Here is a 16,663-nt window from a genome sequence, read left to right as displayed (position 1 = left end):
GAAATTCTGTTCCCTTTGATAGTGAAGCAGACGTGTCGGTGGTCTGATAGAGAGATCACTTCCGTTGCAACACGCCAATTCTCGATGAAGTCAGCGATGGAACTGCTACACAAAGTTATGTCGAGCACCTCCCTTCTACTCGAAGTAACGAAGGTCGGCTCATCACCTCTATTGAGTAGGTTCAGACTTGTTGAATACAGAAAGTCAATTAGCGCCTCACCCCTCGGGTTGACCCCAGTGCTGCCCCACAAAATGTGATGGGCATTAGCGTCACACCCAACGAGCAAGGGCCATCCCTTCCGTTGACAGAATTCGACCAGCTCCTCCAATTCCCTTGATGGCGGTGGGTCCGGGGAGTCGTAGGGAAGGTATGCCGAACACACCACTAGATTCTTCAGCGGTCCTCTACAGTCTAGAATCTGAACCGCTACCAGATCTCTGAAACAGAAATTTGTTAATAATTGAGCCCTTAAATCAATGGAAGCAAGTATACACGCCCTCGGATTCGTATCCTTGGGCGAGCAGAAGAGCCTACCACCTTTGAAGGAAAGGCCCCTCACCTCGCCTCCTCTAATCCAGGGCTCCTGAATCAGAGTTAAAAATGTGTGCAGCTTTGCCAGCCGCAACCGAAGAATATCGGTTGCCGCTATGCAGTGCTGCAAGTTTATTTGCGTGACGTATATGTCAGCAGCCATGAGGAGCAATATTTGTCCTCAGTCAGCTGACTGTCACTTCATTCCAGCAGATCCTTGAGGATCTACTGGTGATATGGGTGGTGTGGAACCCCGCTTAGTTCCCCCTCCTCCGCCACCCCTCTCGCGCCCGCCGGTCTCCTCAGATACCGGTAGGGCAACGGGAGACATGGGCTCGGTGGGAGCCCTCGCTGAGTCCACCTCCATCTCCGACTGGTCAGTCGGGTTAGAGGATTTCTCCTCTGGAGTGCAGATCTCCTTCTTCTCAGCACTGGGCCCCGTTGTTGGAGCTGCCTGTGCAGTCGAAGAGGGTGGAGCATCTGTCACCCGTCCTGGGCCTTGGATGAGCCTGAATGTGCCCATCCGCATTCCAACCCCAACTTGGAGTTTGCAGGCCTTCAGGACCTCGAGAGACGCCTTGTCCACACCAAGGATGACCTGTGCCATTTCAGGCTTGTCAACCCTGTTATAGACCTTCCAGCCTCTGGTTTTGAGGGCCGGAGTCGACATCTCTATTCGTCTGAGAATAAGTCCCGTAGGCGTGGAGCTTTGAGCACCCCTCACCCACAGACTTACTCTCGTTAATCTTTCCAGGTCCCCCATCTCAATCATCTTGAGGCGGAGTCCCTTAGGAAGTTTCAGCTTCGACAGTTTACCCTGTAGCCAGTTTCTGCTGAACGTGTCCACACAGGAGGCTATGATGGCCCCCTGGTGGTTGAGTTCAACATTGCGGAACGACGGGTAAGGCTGGCCGGTCTGGATCTTGTCCATCGCGGAAGCCACCGCCAGCTCCACAGTGTCGAATTCCTCCTTCGAGAGTGCCCTCTCTGGCCAGCCCTCGTGAACGAGAGCTGCCTTCAGGGGCAAACTCGCTACCTCATTGTAAGAGGGCCTGTTCGGAAGGCTATTCGCCTTCTTCGCCGGCCGCTCGCATGAGGGTGGAGTATTTGATTCGGGGGCGTCCCTTTTAGAGCCACCTGCCCGTAGAAGAGGAGAGTTCCCGGCGGCAGACCCTCCAGTCGCTTGACCAGCCAAGCCTGCGCGAGCCCTTCTCGCTCTTCTTTTTTCCGCACCACTGCGGTTCCGTCTTTTAGGGACAGCGGTCGATGAAGGCCCCGGTTTTGAGTCCCCTTCATTTACTGAAGGGGCCTCTTTCGGTGCCTTCATTGGTTTATTACCGTGAGCCCCTCCAGAGGAGGTGCCCTCGGTGTCAGGTTGCAGTGCAACCTGTGGGGTTTTGTTAGGTTTCGTTTCACTATCCATATAGTTCCCACGAGTGACGAAGAAATAAAAGTCGCCCTCGGCAGAGCTTCGATACCGAGGGAAGGTCTATTTACAAGGGGATGCGACTCGGTTTCCCCAGGGAATCGTTCGCGACACACTCCACCCGGTGCCATTCAGCCCTGGGCACGATTTCTTACACCACGGCTTGGGGGTCAGTCTTAGTTTTCACCGCTCAACTTGGACCTTATCGACATGGGAGACCCTACCAGAACAGTGTTCCGTCGACATCGCTCCAAGAATCATCACAGTTTACTTAAGCTCTCACACCAACGTCAAGGTGCCGACCATTCGTGAGAGTCTGTGAGTTTTACTTTGCAAGATTCAAAATTTTCTGGTAAATTGTTCAGCAAAAATTTCATCAATTGGTTTTTCAATATATTAATATTTTTCATCAAATGAAACTGTTTGGGTAACGCATTGTAAATCTATTTTGCATTGTTCTGTACTAGTGTCAGTTGTTGCCTGGGGTTTCTGTTGATAAGGCTATTTCCGTCTTTTATGAAATCTTGGAGCGGGGTAGAGATTTTATATGTTCCTAAAATTAAGATCAAGAATAAAAAATATCTGATTTATTTTTCAAAGAACACTATTTCTGTAATAAAACAGAAGAACAAATTTCACAAAAAATGGAAAAAATTCGGTAATGAATATTATTATGAAAAATTCAGATACCTGAGAAGAAAAAGTAAGGATCTCATACAGAATGATTACAAGCTCTATATTGGTAATGTTCAAGAACAAATAAGAACATGTCCAAAGAAATTTTGGGATTATATCGAATTGTAAAAGAGATACGAATATACCCTGTTCAATAAAATATAATGATAATATAGCTGAAGGAGGTAAGGTTCTTATTTCCGTAGTGTGTATGAACCACTTAAACAGACTTTTCATAACATTCCGCATTCTGGTTACAAAAATTTGATTAGTAATATCGTTTTCACTCCGGAGATTGTTGAAAATAAACTGAAATCTTTGGACGAGACTAAGGGAGCTAGCATTGATGGATATCCCTCGTATTTTGTAAAACATTGTGCAGCTGGGCTGTGTCTTCCTCTCAGTACTTTATTCAACAAGTCAATGCTCTCCGGGGAGTTCCCTGCTGTGTGGAAGAGAGCCTTGCTAATTCCAATTTATAAAAATTCAGGCAGTAGGAGTAAGGTCAACAATTATCGCGGAATTAGCAAATTGTCCATAGTCAGACCCCTGTTGTTTTTAATTTTCATCAATGACATCAAAGAATGCTTCAAGCACTGTGTAATCCTCTTATACGCCGATGATCTTAAGATTTTTGGGAGAATATGTTCAGTTGGGGATTGCTACAGGGTACAGGAGGATGTAAAAAGATTTTTAGTCTACTGCTACAAGAATATATTCAAGCTGAATTATGACAAGTGTGCCTGCATTTCTTTTACTAGGAAAAATAATGTAGTCAATTTGCAATACCACCTGGGTGAGAATCTTGTCGTCAAGGTAGAACAAATTAGAGACCTCGGTATAATCTACGACTCAAAGTTAACTTTTAATGCTCATTTTGATTTTGTCATGTCAACTTCCAACAAGACTTTAGGTTTCCTATGTAGATTGTGCAGGGAGTTTCAGGATGAGGCAGCAATTAAATCTTTATATTATTCATTTGTTCTCAGTAGACTTAATTATGGTAGTATTGTGTGGTCTCCATACTACACTGTTCATAAGCTGCGCTTTGAGAGAATACAAAACAAATTTGTCAGATTCCTCCACTACAAAATTACTAGAGAATACGTTACGTTGGGCATCAGTACGATTCGGAATAGATACGAAATACAGCTTTTAGAACAACGAAGGATAATTTCCGACTTGATTTTTCTTTTCAAGGTCATTACGAACTATTATGACTCGCCGGAGATAGTATCATTTGTGCATTATCATGTGCCACAAAGACATAAAAGGAACAGACAGCTTCTGTATGAAAGAGGTTTCGGGATAAACATAGATAGGAACTCTCCAGTGGCTAGAATGTGTGAATTCTTCAATAAATACGTTATTAATTTGGATATTTTTGTTTTGTCCTTGTCTTCCTTCGAGAAAAAGTGTAAAAGTATTTTTTTGTTTTTAATACACTTCTTTTTATTAGTACTTATTTAGGTGATCTCTGTTCTTTTTTGTAGACATCTTATATTATTTCATATGATTTTATCTATCTTGTGGATGCTTTTTGGGTGTAGCCTGTTTGTATCCAATTTCCAATAAATAAATAAATAAATATGACTTGAGGGAATAATAATAATTCGAGAAGGATTATATGCTGTATGTATTGAAACAATGGTTCTATCAGGCAATTGTCTTAATCATGCATTAATTTGGAATGTTTTAATCGAACATTACAGTTTAAATGTTCCATGAGCCGTGATTTTCAACATCAATGCATTTTAGATTTCAGGATGAAGATTATATCATAACATTGAATAATTTTCCTTAGATAGATACCTGAAAACTCCCAATTGAGAGTGCATAAACTCTTTACTTACTCAAGATGTTTCATTTCTATATCTTCCTTCATAAACTAAATGAATTCAATTGTTTACGAAACTGAACGAAACTCTCAATGTAGTAATTTTTGAAAGATCCTCATTTTGAACTTTCTGTATATAACAGGCAGGGGGAAAAATTGTTAGGCAGTGAAAATAAGAAAGACTCGAAATTGATATTATTGCAGTTTTAAGCCTAAATGTAATATAAAAGTACAAATCAGGGTCAGCTGATGACTGAAGTTAGGCACATAGGTTAAGTTAATGTCAGCTGATTTACTGATCTCCCTTGGCTATTTTGCGAAAATGGACCTTATCGACTTGAGTGAATGGCACGAAGGTATCTCGAATTTTTTTAAATTCACAATTCATCTCGAATTCGGGTCACGAATTGTGCTACGGGATATAGAGAATTATTTTCTTGCTATCAGTTGTCGTTTTCTGGTTGGTTTCGTGTAGAAAAGTAGGTAGGTTCTCAGAAACGGCAACAGGCTCCAGGTGAAGCTGGATGCGTTCACATTCGTGTGCAATCTCGAACTTGAAGCTTTTTTCTCGTATTTTCTATCTGTTTTCCGAGTCGAGAGTAGTACGCGCCTATGCTCCGGTTATTCGTCTTTCGTTTTGCATTTTTCACGGACATGAACGTGCGGCGGTTTTCGAAGAAACAGAATTCCCAAACCTACGAGGACCAAAATGAACTATTCAGTATACGATGAAGCGCATATTCCTCTTTTTTTTTCAAGATCAGAATGATCGGCTAAGAAAATTGGTGGATATAGGATATAGGGGTGTATCAGAATTTACCCAGAAAAAAAAATTGTTTCATTCTTATAGCCCTAGAACCCCACCTCCATCGATCAAAATGAACCGAAAGTCTGTTTTTCTTCCTATTCAGAATGTTTTAAGGATTCCTTCTCCAGATAAAAAGCCAGTTCAAAATAGCTGGCCATGGAAATTGATGGCTAAAGTACATAAAGTGATAGCTAAAATATCCGGACATCATTTTCATGTTCATATTAAAGCTCCGAGGATCAAATTGAACTATTCAGTCTACGATGAAGTGCATATTCCTCATTTTTCAAGTTCAAAATGGCCGGCCAAGAAAATTGGTGGTATCAGAATGTACTCAGAAAAAATTTTGTTTCATTGTGGCAGCCCTAGAATCCCAACACCAACGATCTAAATGAATCGATATTCTGTTTTGTTTTTCTATCAGAATGTTTTAAGGTTAAAGTACATAGAGGGATGACTAAAATATCCTAACATAATCTTTTTGTTCATAATAGAGCTACGAGGACCAAAATGAACTCCTATTCAGTCTACTATAAAGAGCATATTCCATATTTTTCTAGTTCGAAATGGCCTGCCAAGAAAATTGGTGGATAAAGCAAATGTATCAGAATGTACCGAGAAAAAATTTTGTTTCGAATGCCAGAATTGACAGCGCTTGAACCTCACCTCCAACGATCAAAATGAACCTATATTCTTTTCACGATGAGAGGCATGTTCCATCCTAGAAAATTGAAGGAATGGGTGCATGGGGAAATAAATTTTTTTGGCCATTTTGAATTTTCCTCAAAAAGAGGAAAAATATACTCTCGATCGTAGATAGAATAACAGTTCGTGTTGATAATTGAAGTTAGCTCCAGGGTTGAATAGATTAATTTATTTATTTTTTTATTGCTAATAAATAATAGAAATTTTTCTGATTAAATTCGATACTCTAAAAATTTTATTGGCCAGTCGTTTTACACATCGAAAAAATATGAGTAACATGCTCCCCATCGTCTACAGAATAGTGGTGGTCCATTTCAATCCTTGGAGCTGAAGCTCTAGGGCTTTCAATATGAAAAAAAAGTATATTAGGATATTTTATTCATTCTCTATCCATCCATTCCTTCGACCGTCTATTTTGAACTGATATTTCTCCCGGAATAGAATCAGTTAAATATTCTGAATAGAAAAAAAACATATGAAATTATAGATTTTAAACCATAATCTATAATCCTTAGTAAGAAGTCACTCCATCCCTCCTTGCATATAGCTTATTATTCGCTTCGACATTCTTTTGTAGATAATTAAGGAAAAAAATTAACAGACTACAGCATTGATATCGGACATACTGTATAGACCGTGGTGGAATAGTCGAGCTTGAAACGACGGCCGGAAGTAAACACATCACTACGGTGTATAAATCGGGTTGATTTGCTGATAAAAGATGAATCCACCGAAAAGGTAGATCGCTGGGCTTACTAGTTATTACAGTAAATGTTGACCCAAAATATTTTATATTGATTATTGCCTAGATATACAAGAGGGGAAATTCAGGAGGTTAGTTAAGTATGATGTGTACACGACCACGCAATATTGAAACAGTAATACGAAATGAACTTGTAATTATTATCTCGAGTATCGACAATACCATTTATATTCGGCACTTATTATTTCACAAATCATAATATTGGGTGAATAGTTTTTATGCACTTATTTGGTTTGATCCCTTTTAGTTGATTTATCTGAAAATTGGAAAAAAAAAACGGGAACATTCGCGATAAATTTAAGATTCATAAACTTTCGCCACATATAAAATACTTCTCAAAATTTGTACTTGAGAATTTGAAATAATCCATCATTCAACGTCAAAGATGAAAACAACATAACCAATATCTTGATTGACATATTCGAATTTCTAATTAACGCATGCGTGTTAGTCAATTCCTGCCAGCAATTTGGCTTTACTTTTTTCCGTAGCCTAGAAGGCGTTTTATCAATATTGGTATAATAGATATATGGTAACAATTTTTTTTCCACAATTTGGCATGTAATTATTAAATTGACTTTTTCAGGTCTGGGTGACCCTTGATTTGTTGCGATACTGTTATCAAATTTGCACTGAAATATGTGATTATCTACATGTTGAACTATTTCGAATTCCTCATACAGGTAACACGAATACAAAAAGAATATCCTCTACTTCTACGTCTGGAAATACCGAGAAAAATGGTACGAATATTAGAAATAATAAACCACCTCGTAGTAAGAAAAAATGAGTCCCACGTCATTAGCTTCTGTACTTCTGTAATATAATTCTGTTTTTTATCTGAATATATATAAGGCAAGGTGTTGATTATTAATTTTTGTGTAGAATATAAGTCTGGTTGTTTGTATAATTTTTAGGGTTTGGAGGATATTTTCTTCAGCAGCACAAAATATAACGGCTTCTAAATTTGAATATTCATTTTCTGAAAGTGATTTTCTCGTTTTCAACAATTAGATGAATTCGATTAGTATTCATGTATGATGTGGTGATAAAATAATGATTTACTGAATACGAATATTAAATTGTCAGTCAGATTTCGTAAACATTTATATAAGTGATACGGAATAATAATTGTACATAGAAAAAATGACTGCTTCCTGCTTTATGATTCTATGCTGATACAAGGATATGGTTCAAATCATAGACATAGAGACATGGACTGAGCAATGTCAGCATGAAATTGGCTTTTTTTATAGAAAGAGAAAAATGATCGTCGGGAATTTACCTGTCTCTTTTTTGTTCACATAGAGGTGAGTGTAGACCAATCAAAATTCTAGAAAGAGACAACTGCATTCCCGACGTACGTTTCTCTCTGTCACTTTTTTTGACCGTATTCCATGCATAGATAGAAAGGGAAGGCACAGTCCATGCCTATATGTCTATGGTTCAAATATACTCAAACATAGATGATACCTAAATGATATTCGAACAATGTGTGTTCATTCCTGAGAATTATATTTTGAGAAATTTTTGTTCTCAAAATTTGTGAGATCACCAGCAGTGCTCGTCAAAACATGTAATTAATTGCATACAAGCTTCTGTGAATAATACTATCTGTTGAATTTCTCTTCTGTATTCGCATCTTATGTTATAAATAAGGCGAATTTGAATGAGTTTGCCAATGCCTGATCTACTACTTATTCATGAATATGTAGATCTATTTCCTTGTGAAGGAATATTTAAACATTCCTTCACTAATAAAAAACCTTCGATAGAATACTTCTGCTTTCTTGGAATTGAACATACCACCATAAGCTCTATTTTTCTGATACTGAAATGTCACATTCGTTCAGGCTTAGGTGAAATAAAATAATTGTTTCCTGGACAAAATCATCCATGAACGATGATATTTACTACGCAGCTTTCGAATCTTCATGGTGCGACATAAAGGAAGGGCGGTTCTAAAAAGATTGGTAATTTTCACTAAATAATACTTTTATTGACAGATTCGAATTCGTAGTTGAATATCATTTCGAAAAATTAAGTGTAGAAAATCTGGTGTTCGTTTTTTGTTCGCATAAACTCCAACATCCCTCAGTCAACTTGGGCAACTTCCGCGCTCTTTTGGGTTGTGCTGTGATCTTTAGTGTAATTGTCGTCTTTCTAAATTGCAAACTATACAGGGTAAAGCATTTTGAAAGAACCTCACAGGCTGAAGGACCTCGGTCGATGGCCATTTGTAACAATGTTTACAATAAACCACTTTTATTATTATTATTAAAGAACCACTGGAATAATTCCTTGGGAAGAGCCTCGATCAAAAATGTTTTTTTAGTCTTCAAGACATCGAAAGCAGAAATTTAATCAGAACTTTGAGATTGATTTGAAGATATCTTCAAGGTCAAGTAGATCTCCTGAAAAAAGAATATGTATTTTTCATTGCAAAATAATCTTCGTGAAAATCTAAAAACAGTTTCACTCTCGTTTTTTTTTCCATGAAATAAATTTCTCTGGAGATATGAAGTGTATTTTGTTAAGAATGGTTAAAATGAAAGTCTTCTAAACAAACTGATAACAAAATGATATAATTTTCACTAACATGAATTGTTAAACCAAGAAGGTGGCTGAAATATTTGGTATCGAACGAGCATATATACCCCATAATAGGCTTCCCATTTTAATATTTGAATTAAATTTTTTTTTATTTAAAATAAACTTTGTATTACAATAAATTATAGCTTGCTCTTTGGGATTTATAATTACATATATATTTGGTGAATTTGATTCTAACTTTTGAAAATCACGTCTTCTAAATGATAAGTCTTTGTCGATTAGCAAACCTTCTAGGACTTCTCGTAAACGCAATTCCACCTCGTTCAATATTTTCTGGTGTACGAACTGTTCTTCGGTGTCCAGGCTTTTTCAAATTCTATACAGAACCATTTGCACGCTAGGCGAAGTTCCGCAAAATGCTGTCAAGCTGATTAGCACATTTCAAGGAATTCGAATCTTTCGTGGAATCCCTGATGTACTTATATTGTTCAGAACAGCACAAACAACAACAAAGAATGGTGTTTCGAGCGGGAACATCTCGATTTCTGTGAATATTGAAACCAAAGATTATAGAGTTAGGCCTAACCTAACCAGTAACCTGACTCTATAATCTTTGATTGAAACGGTACTCTCGCAGAACTTTCATACTCGAAAATGCTTGGTGTAGTTCAACCATTCACGGCTCCAATACTTCGACTGGTAAATAAAACCTATTAGAGTTATAATTTTGGGCATTTCAAAAACGTCCGTCCTTTATGGCGCACCCCGAAGTTAACGTCAAATAATTCGTTTCCAGTCTAGATTATTCGTGTCTGTTTCAGCAGTGCAAAAATTGTTAAACTTGTGACTCAGGTAAGGGCGGGTGCGGGCTGCTAGGCAGTTAGCGAGTAAAAGAAATTCACGAAATTGAAAAGAAAATGTTCGGGCATGTCCTAGTGCGGGGTCCGAACTCTACCACCAGACCAGACGAGTTCGGTGCCTCCATTATATGCTGCACTGATCAGTAGAGACAACCTGGGTCTCTGAGTAAAGTAGTCTCCGCATATTTGTGCTGCAAGCACTCGCACCTGGAGAGGCTGATTGCTCAAGAATCAAAAGGATTTTTCTTATAGTACGATATACAATTTTGCATGCAATAAGCCTTTTAACAAAGCCATATTTAAGAAATATTTGATTGGCTGTTTCGGACAGTAGAAGCACACATCAATAATTCATAATACAGGGTCGGCTGCCCTATGAGGTGGCGAGGCAGTGCCGCACCAATAATTTTTAATATTTAATATTGCATCATTTATATCATTGGATTTTGTCATCACTCCTCAGCATTTATTTCTTTTATCCGTCTATTCGAAGTTCGAAGACTCACGGTTGTCTTACGACCTCTGATGAACCATATTTAACTTCCTCTAAGAAGCATATGCTTAGAGCCTCTGCGCTTCATTTTCTAGGGTGTATCTTTCACCTGTTTTGAAATCAGTCAGAAGTACCTCCTTTGAAAGATAAATGGAGGCAAGTTTCTAGAAGTGGTCAAAATAATTATGTCATCATAAGAAAAGAAACTAAACTATTAGTTTTCACATTCTAGCACTTTTTCATTCGATTTGTGTGATATTTGTGATATTCCATTGAGCGATATATTTTTATGTGAGGAATTAAGTGCTCTAAAAAAACTGTTCCATATAATTTTTCGATAAAACGGCTCTTCAAAAAGTTATTAGAGCTTGAAATGAATTTTTTGTCAAAATAGCTGTTTTTTTTATATCGGAGAAAAATTATTGGAATTTACTTTGCAAATTACGAAATCGTTCTCAAGAGTTACAATTTACATGATTGTATGTAGAATTAAATCATTTATGACATCCCCAAATTGTCAACCTCGTTACGGAGTTGAGAGTTTATAATCAAATTATTTAGCATCTCTTATTCCTCATTTACTTGGGTCAAAAAAAAAAAAGATTGGAATTGTGCACTCTTTCAGATTACTGTTTGGTCTGAACCTCGGTACTTGCCTTCAGTTTCAGTCCCAATACAATTTTGTGTTAATTCCCTATGTAATTTTAAGAAAGAAAAGTCCCATAAACATGAGATCGCAAACGTTTCGTTTTCGAGCTACAGGGTGTTGAAGTTTGAATTCTTTTCAAGTTTTTGTCTCGTAGTATCTACACTTCGCAAGATATTCAACTGAAATTTGGCATAGATAATTCAATTCAGAGTTCACACTATGTGACATGTCAATTTCGATAGCAAATCTGAAGAGTGAACACTGTCCCTTCTTTTCCTCCAGAACTTGTTTTTGGTAAGCCACTGTTGATTTGAAAAAATGTGAAAAGAAGCTTTGTCGTTATATTAAACTTTATGGTCTCTTGCATATTTGTCGCATCTGCGATTTCGAAGAAAAAATTTTGAACGATTCTCTCGAAATTCCCAGAAAAATCTAAATTGTCATACCAATTCAGTTAGTAAGCTGTAGTGAATGAATTAATTGTTAGTTTTGGCACATTAAATTGAACTTGGTATTTCTAATAATGACTGTGTTTTCACAACTTGTTCTGATACCAATTCAAACTCCCCCTGTATTTCAAGAACGAAACGTTTGCAATCCCATGTTAATGGGACTTTTTTTTAAATTACTTTTAGAGAAACTCCCCTTTTCGTTTGTACCTTCAATTTAGGAACACCCTCTGTTGTGGGTGATGTGCGTAGCAATTTTTTTATTCAATTATATAAATAATTGATGAAAGAGTTCAATCTTCCGAAGATCACAAATAATAACTTTTCTAAATAAAGTGCCTCACCACCTTATACTGTCACTCGACAATCCCCTCACCCCCCTCCCCCCGTGTTATAATAACAATGATACATACATAAGCAGTCGTTGTTTAATCATCATATATATTCATTTATTCTGAGTGTTTATTATGTATATTTTTAATTAACTGTACATTTTGTTGAATATTTGCTTTATTTTTCATTTGTTCCAAATGGGCAAAATATTTTTCCTGCTTTTAGGGAAGGATTAAAAAACTCGCTACACGATGATTCATTCCCTAGTGATTTTCGAAGGTGTAACTAAAAAGAAGTCTCATTTGAAAAATGATTGCTGTGTCGGACAATTTTGTAATATTTAATGTTGTTAAATATTTTTAACTGTGTTTACAATACAAAATACTGTTTCTTTTTCGAGTATTTTTTTATTATACATACATTATCCAATTCCACATGTTATTATGCTTTTGTAATTGTTGAATATGGAGATTTGAAGAAAGAAGTAATGCCTTTTTTTTTAAGTTAACTTGAAGCTTGAAATGACAATAGGGATGGTATTGATCTTTTTTAACTTCCACTGTCTCCTGGTTTGTTCCTCTAGATCTCTGTATTTTGAAATTTTTTCGGTGTGCCTATCTAGAAGATTGTTATTATTTCGAATCGCCACGTCGATGAATAGTGCTCTGATCTCATCCTTATTCGGCAATACGAGGTCAGGTCTATTGTGAGTTATTATGACTTTAGCCTTGCGGCTTTCACACTCCTCTCCAGAGGATAATTCACTTATCCCAGATATCTCAGATATCAAAAGGATTAAGCTCTGTTGGAGCCCTTCCATGCAAAGGTTTGCCAATCAGTCTCTGCATTTTTTTTTCTGCAGAGTGTTCGACGGTTTCCAAGTGGTCCTGTTGTAGCTTTAACGGTGTAGAACTATCAGCAACACAAACTACTCGATGGAGTTCTGACGAAGCAGCCTTGCTCAGGAAATATTTTCGAAGTCCTTCAATTTCCTGGGACATACGGTTGGACAAATCAACAATTCCTCTACCCCCAAGATGTCGTGGCAGCTCTGTCCGTTCTATTGAGCTTTTGGGGTGATGTTTATTGTGTTTAGTCAGCATCGTCCTTATTTTTCTCTGTAAGGCTGCTAAATCGGTGGTCGTCCAAGAGATGATACCGAATGAATAGCTCAGCGCCGAGCAAGCGTAAGTGTTAATCGCTTTTATGAGATTCTTGCTGTTAAGACCAGTTCTCATTATCCTTCTCAATCTTCGGGTGAACTCCTCCGTTAATTCTTTCTTCATCTGTGTCTGATTGATTTTTCTTACCTGTTTTATGCCTAGATACTTGTATGTGCATGTGTACTTCAATGCTTCAATTTCTGCACCTTCCTTGAGTTTGAACGTACCATCTTCTATTTTCCCTCTCGTTATCTTCAGCAGTCGACATTTTTCTAATCCAAACTTCATTTTGATGTCTTCCGAGAATCCTTCCACCATTTTCAGCATCTGTTGCATTTGTTTTTTGGTAGATGCGAAGAGTTTCAAATCGTCCATGTAAAGAAGATGATTCAGTTTCATCATAGTTCTACTGCCGCTCTTGATGGAAAATCCGTAGTCCGTAGAATTCAATCTATGAGACAAGGGATTCAGGGCCATGCAGAACCACAGAGGGCTCAGCGAGTCTCCTTGGAAAATTCCGCGTCTTATTGGAATAGGTCCTGTTGTAATGGAGCAATCTGCTGCTTTCATTTGAAGACTAGTACGCCAGGTTGACATGGCGTTTTTCAGGAACTTAACAATACTGGGATCCACCCTGTAAATCTTCAAGATCGTCAAGAGTCACTCGTGGGGTATAGAATCGAATGCTTTTTTATAGTCTATGTACGCAGCGTAAAGATTCCTCCGCTTGGAGAACGCTTGATTGCAGATAACTGAATCAATTATTAGCTGTTCTTTGCACCCTCGGCTGTCTTTGGTGCATTCTTTCTGTTGCATGGCGATGATGTTATTCCTTTCGCAATGGTTGTGAATTCGATTTGAAATGCACGATGTGATTAATTTGTACATCGTTGGAAGACATGTGATTGGTCGGTGTTTGGATGGGTCTTCTGTATTCCTTTGGTCTTTAGGTAACAGGTAAGTTGTGCCATGTGTAAGGAATATTGGCATTCTTTCAGGATTTTCAATGACATCATTTATTGCGGAGGTCCATTTGTCATGCATGATCCAAAGTTTCTTGATCCAAAAGTTCTGTAATCCATCAGGCCCAGGAGCTTTCCAGTTGTGTAGTCCTCTGATAGCTGATTTTACTTCTTCAATTGTGATCTTGTCATGCTGCATCGGCTCATATTTTATAGCTTCAGATTTTTCATCTTCAATCCATCCGGTATCTCCATTGATCTCAGGTTTCGTTGATAATTGTTCGGTCCAGAATTGTTCTATGGCTTCCTTTGGTGGTAACTTTCCATTTTCTACATCAGACGATGTGAGTGACCGGTAGAAGGTTTCTTCCGACTTTTCGAATGAATTATTGTCTCTTTTTCGGCTATAATTGCTTTTATATCTCCTCAGGCGTTCTGCATACAGACTTAACTTTTGCTTCAGAGTGTCGAGGCAGTGGTGAGTTGTCGCATTCTCCGTCTCTCGTTCTGTGTGTGTTCTGTTTCTATCCATGATTTCTTTGGCAGCTTTCACAACCTTTCTTCCGCGATTCCCGTTCAAGTACTCCGTCAGTCGTCCAATGTCTCTTCTTAGTCTCTCTGTTTTGTGTTGAAGACGTTTCTGCCATGGTGGCGCATTATTTTTTTTTTTTTTTTTTTTTTTTTTTTTTTTTTTTTTCCTTCGTGTGAGGGGAAAACCCTTTATGGGCACCCAGAGGGTCCGCACTCTAGGTAGTGTGAGACTCCGAGATCTTGTTTGGCTACTCACTAAAAACCCCTCACACTTTCCACGGAGAAGTTCTTCGTCCAGCCCTTGCAGCGTCCCTTAACAAAAGAGATGAGCTGCAAGTGGCATCTAGAGTTCATGGGATCTGATGATATGCAGTGACCCAAGCAACACCGCCTTCTGCATTCTGTGGAACGAGAACCTGTCAAACCTCAGATTGGAGTTCCGTCGGCTCTTCAGTAGGGCCAGAGAAGACAGAAATTGGCAGGGGTAACTGAGAGGCTTAATCAGTATAATTAGGAGATCTCGAAGTCCAAAAGGCTCAATTTTCAAGCTTTTTAAGAAAATATCACTTCTAATCCCAAAGCCCTCAGAATACAAAAGGTCATGGCAAAAGGGGGTAATCAACCCCACAATATCATCCGGCTCAAGAAGACGGACGGATAATTCACCGAAGGAGAACAGAGGGACGATCGATCATTTTTTCCAATACAACCTTCCGAGGTACTAAACCCATCTCAGCATTACAGACCAAGAACCCTCGTAAGGAAGATTGGGATATTTACAAGACGATGCTTGGAGTGGGCAATGAACACCTTTCAACTATATAGATCACCAGACGTATAAAAAATAATTCCAGAAGAGATTCTTTTTCATCTTCTGAAGATAACCAGAAGCTGCTTAGAATGAGTCAGATACACAGAAAATGGAGAAGAGCAAAAGTTCCCTTCACTCCAAAATGGGAAATAAAGATAGGACTGACCCACAATCTTCAAAAACAATTAATTCAACATCGTTTCTATTGAAAACGATGGAGAAAGTAGTAGATAACTACATAAGAACATAGAATCTGAAACATGCTCCAATTCACAAATGCCAGCCAGCGGTCCTACAGGACTACCGATCTACATCAACAAAGACTACTCTGTATCAGCTGACCGTCATTCACAGTATTATGAATAGAACTGAAATGCAATGTGTGCATTTCTTCACATATCTAGAGAATTTGATAACACAGCTCATGTGTCGGTCAAAGATGCACTAAAAAGGCGAGTAGTGAAAAAAACCATTATCAAATGTGCGTATGAGATGTTCAGGACGAGATAGCTCGGACACAGGTGAATAGAAAAACCACCTGTGTTTAAAACCACTTGCGGAACACCGCAAGGGGAGTAATATCTCCCCTTCTATGAAGCCTAGTAATGGATAAGCTGCTCCATAGGCTTACGGCCGTTTTCAATAATCCTATATATCCATTGTTTCAGTTACTGAAGATAGAAAATGCATGTGATTTCGTTTCTATGATCTATCTGTAGGTACATTGTCAGTAAGTGAAACGATGGATAGATAGGTTTATTGAAAACGGCCGTTACGGAGCTTCGCAACGAATATATAGGCCATCCCTCAATAGGATACAAAGACTAGCCCAAGTTTGCATCACTGGATCTATAAGAACGCGCCAAACTCAGAGATCGAAGGCGTATACGATTGAAGTACATATGATCAGAGTCGCTAAGCCGAACTCACTCATGTTGTGGGCAGTGGGAGTGCCTGAGTGAACTCAACAAACTGAAAACATTAAATATGATTTTCACTAAAATGAGTTGATAAACCACGACATGTGTTTCGCTATCACAATAGCATCTTCAGGTGGGTACCGCTAAACCGTGTCGCGGTTTAATAACTCATTTTTGTGAAAATCATATAATC

At 38.3% G+C, this 16,663-nt stretch overlaps 1 protein-coding gene and 1 long non-coding RNA gene across 8 annotated transcripts in view; one reads left to right on the top strand and one right to left on the bottom strand.

The window, feature by feature from the left end:
- LOC123310205 (choline/ethanolaminephosphotransferase 1) overlaps positions 1 to 12,479 on the top strand; it is a 73,340-nt gene extending 60,861 nt beyond the window's left edge. For 6 of the 7 annotated variants that reach the window (XM_044893642.1, XM_044893641.1, XM_044893647.1 and 3 more), the window contains one exon: positions 7,333 to 7,718. In XM_044893642.1, the coding sequence (XP_044749577.1) occupies positions 7,333 to 7,536 (204 nt within the window). In that variant the 3' untranslated portion in view covers positions 7,537 to 7,718. Of the gene's footprint in view, positions 1 to 7,332; positions 7,719 to 12,308 lie in introns of those variants that run through there. The other variant, XM_044893643.1, reaches the window with a different exon arrangement.
- On the bottom strand, positions 8,542 to 12,302 carry LOC123310207. The gene is made up of 2 exons (XR_006537345.1): positions 9,033 to 12,302; positions 8,542 to 8,950 (listed from the first exon to the last, which is right to left on the bottom strand). It is a non-coding gene; the product is annotated as an uncharacterized LOC123310207 (long non-coding RNA).
- Positions 12,480 to 16,663: the final 4,184 nt, after the last annotated feature.

Source organism: Coccinella septempunctata, chromosome 3 (genome assembly GCF_907165205.1).
Source record: "Coccinella septempunctata chromosome 3, icCocSept1.1, whole genome shotgun sequence".
NCBI lineage: Eukaryota > Metazoa > Arthropoda > Insecta > Coleoptera > Coccinellidae > Coccinella > Coccinella septempunctata.
The sequence above is the reverse complement of the archived record's forward strand: the minus strand, read 5'-3'. Positions and strand labels throughout refer to the sequence as shown.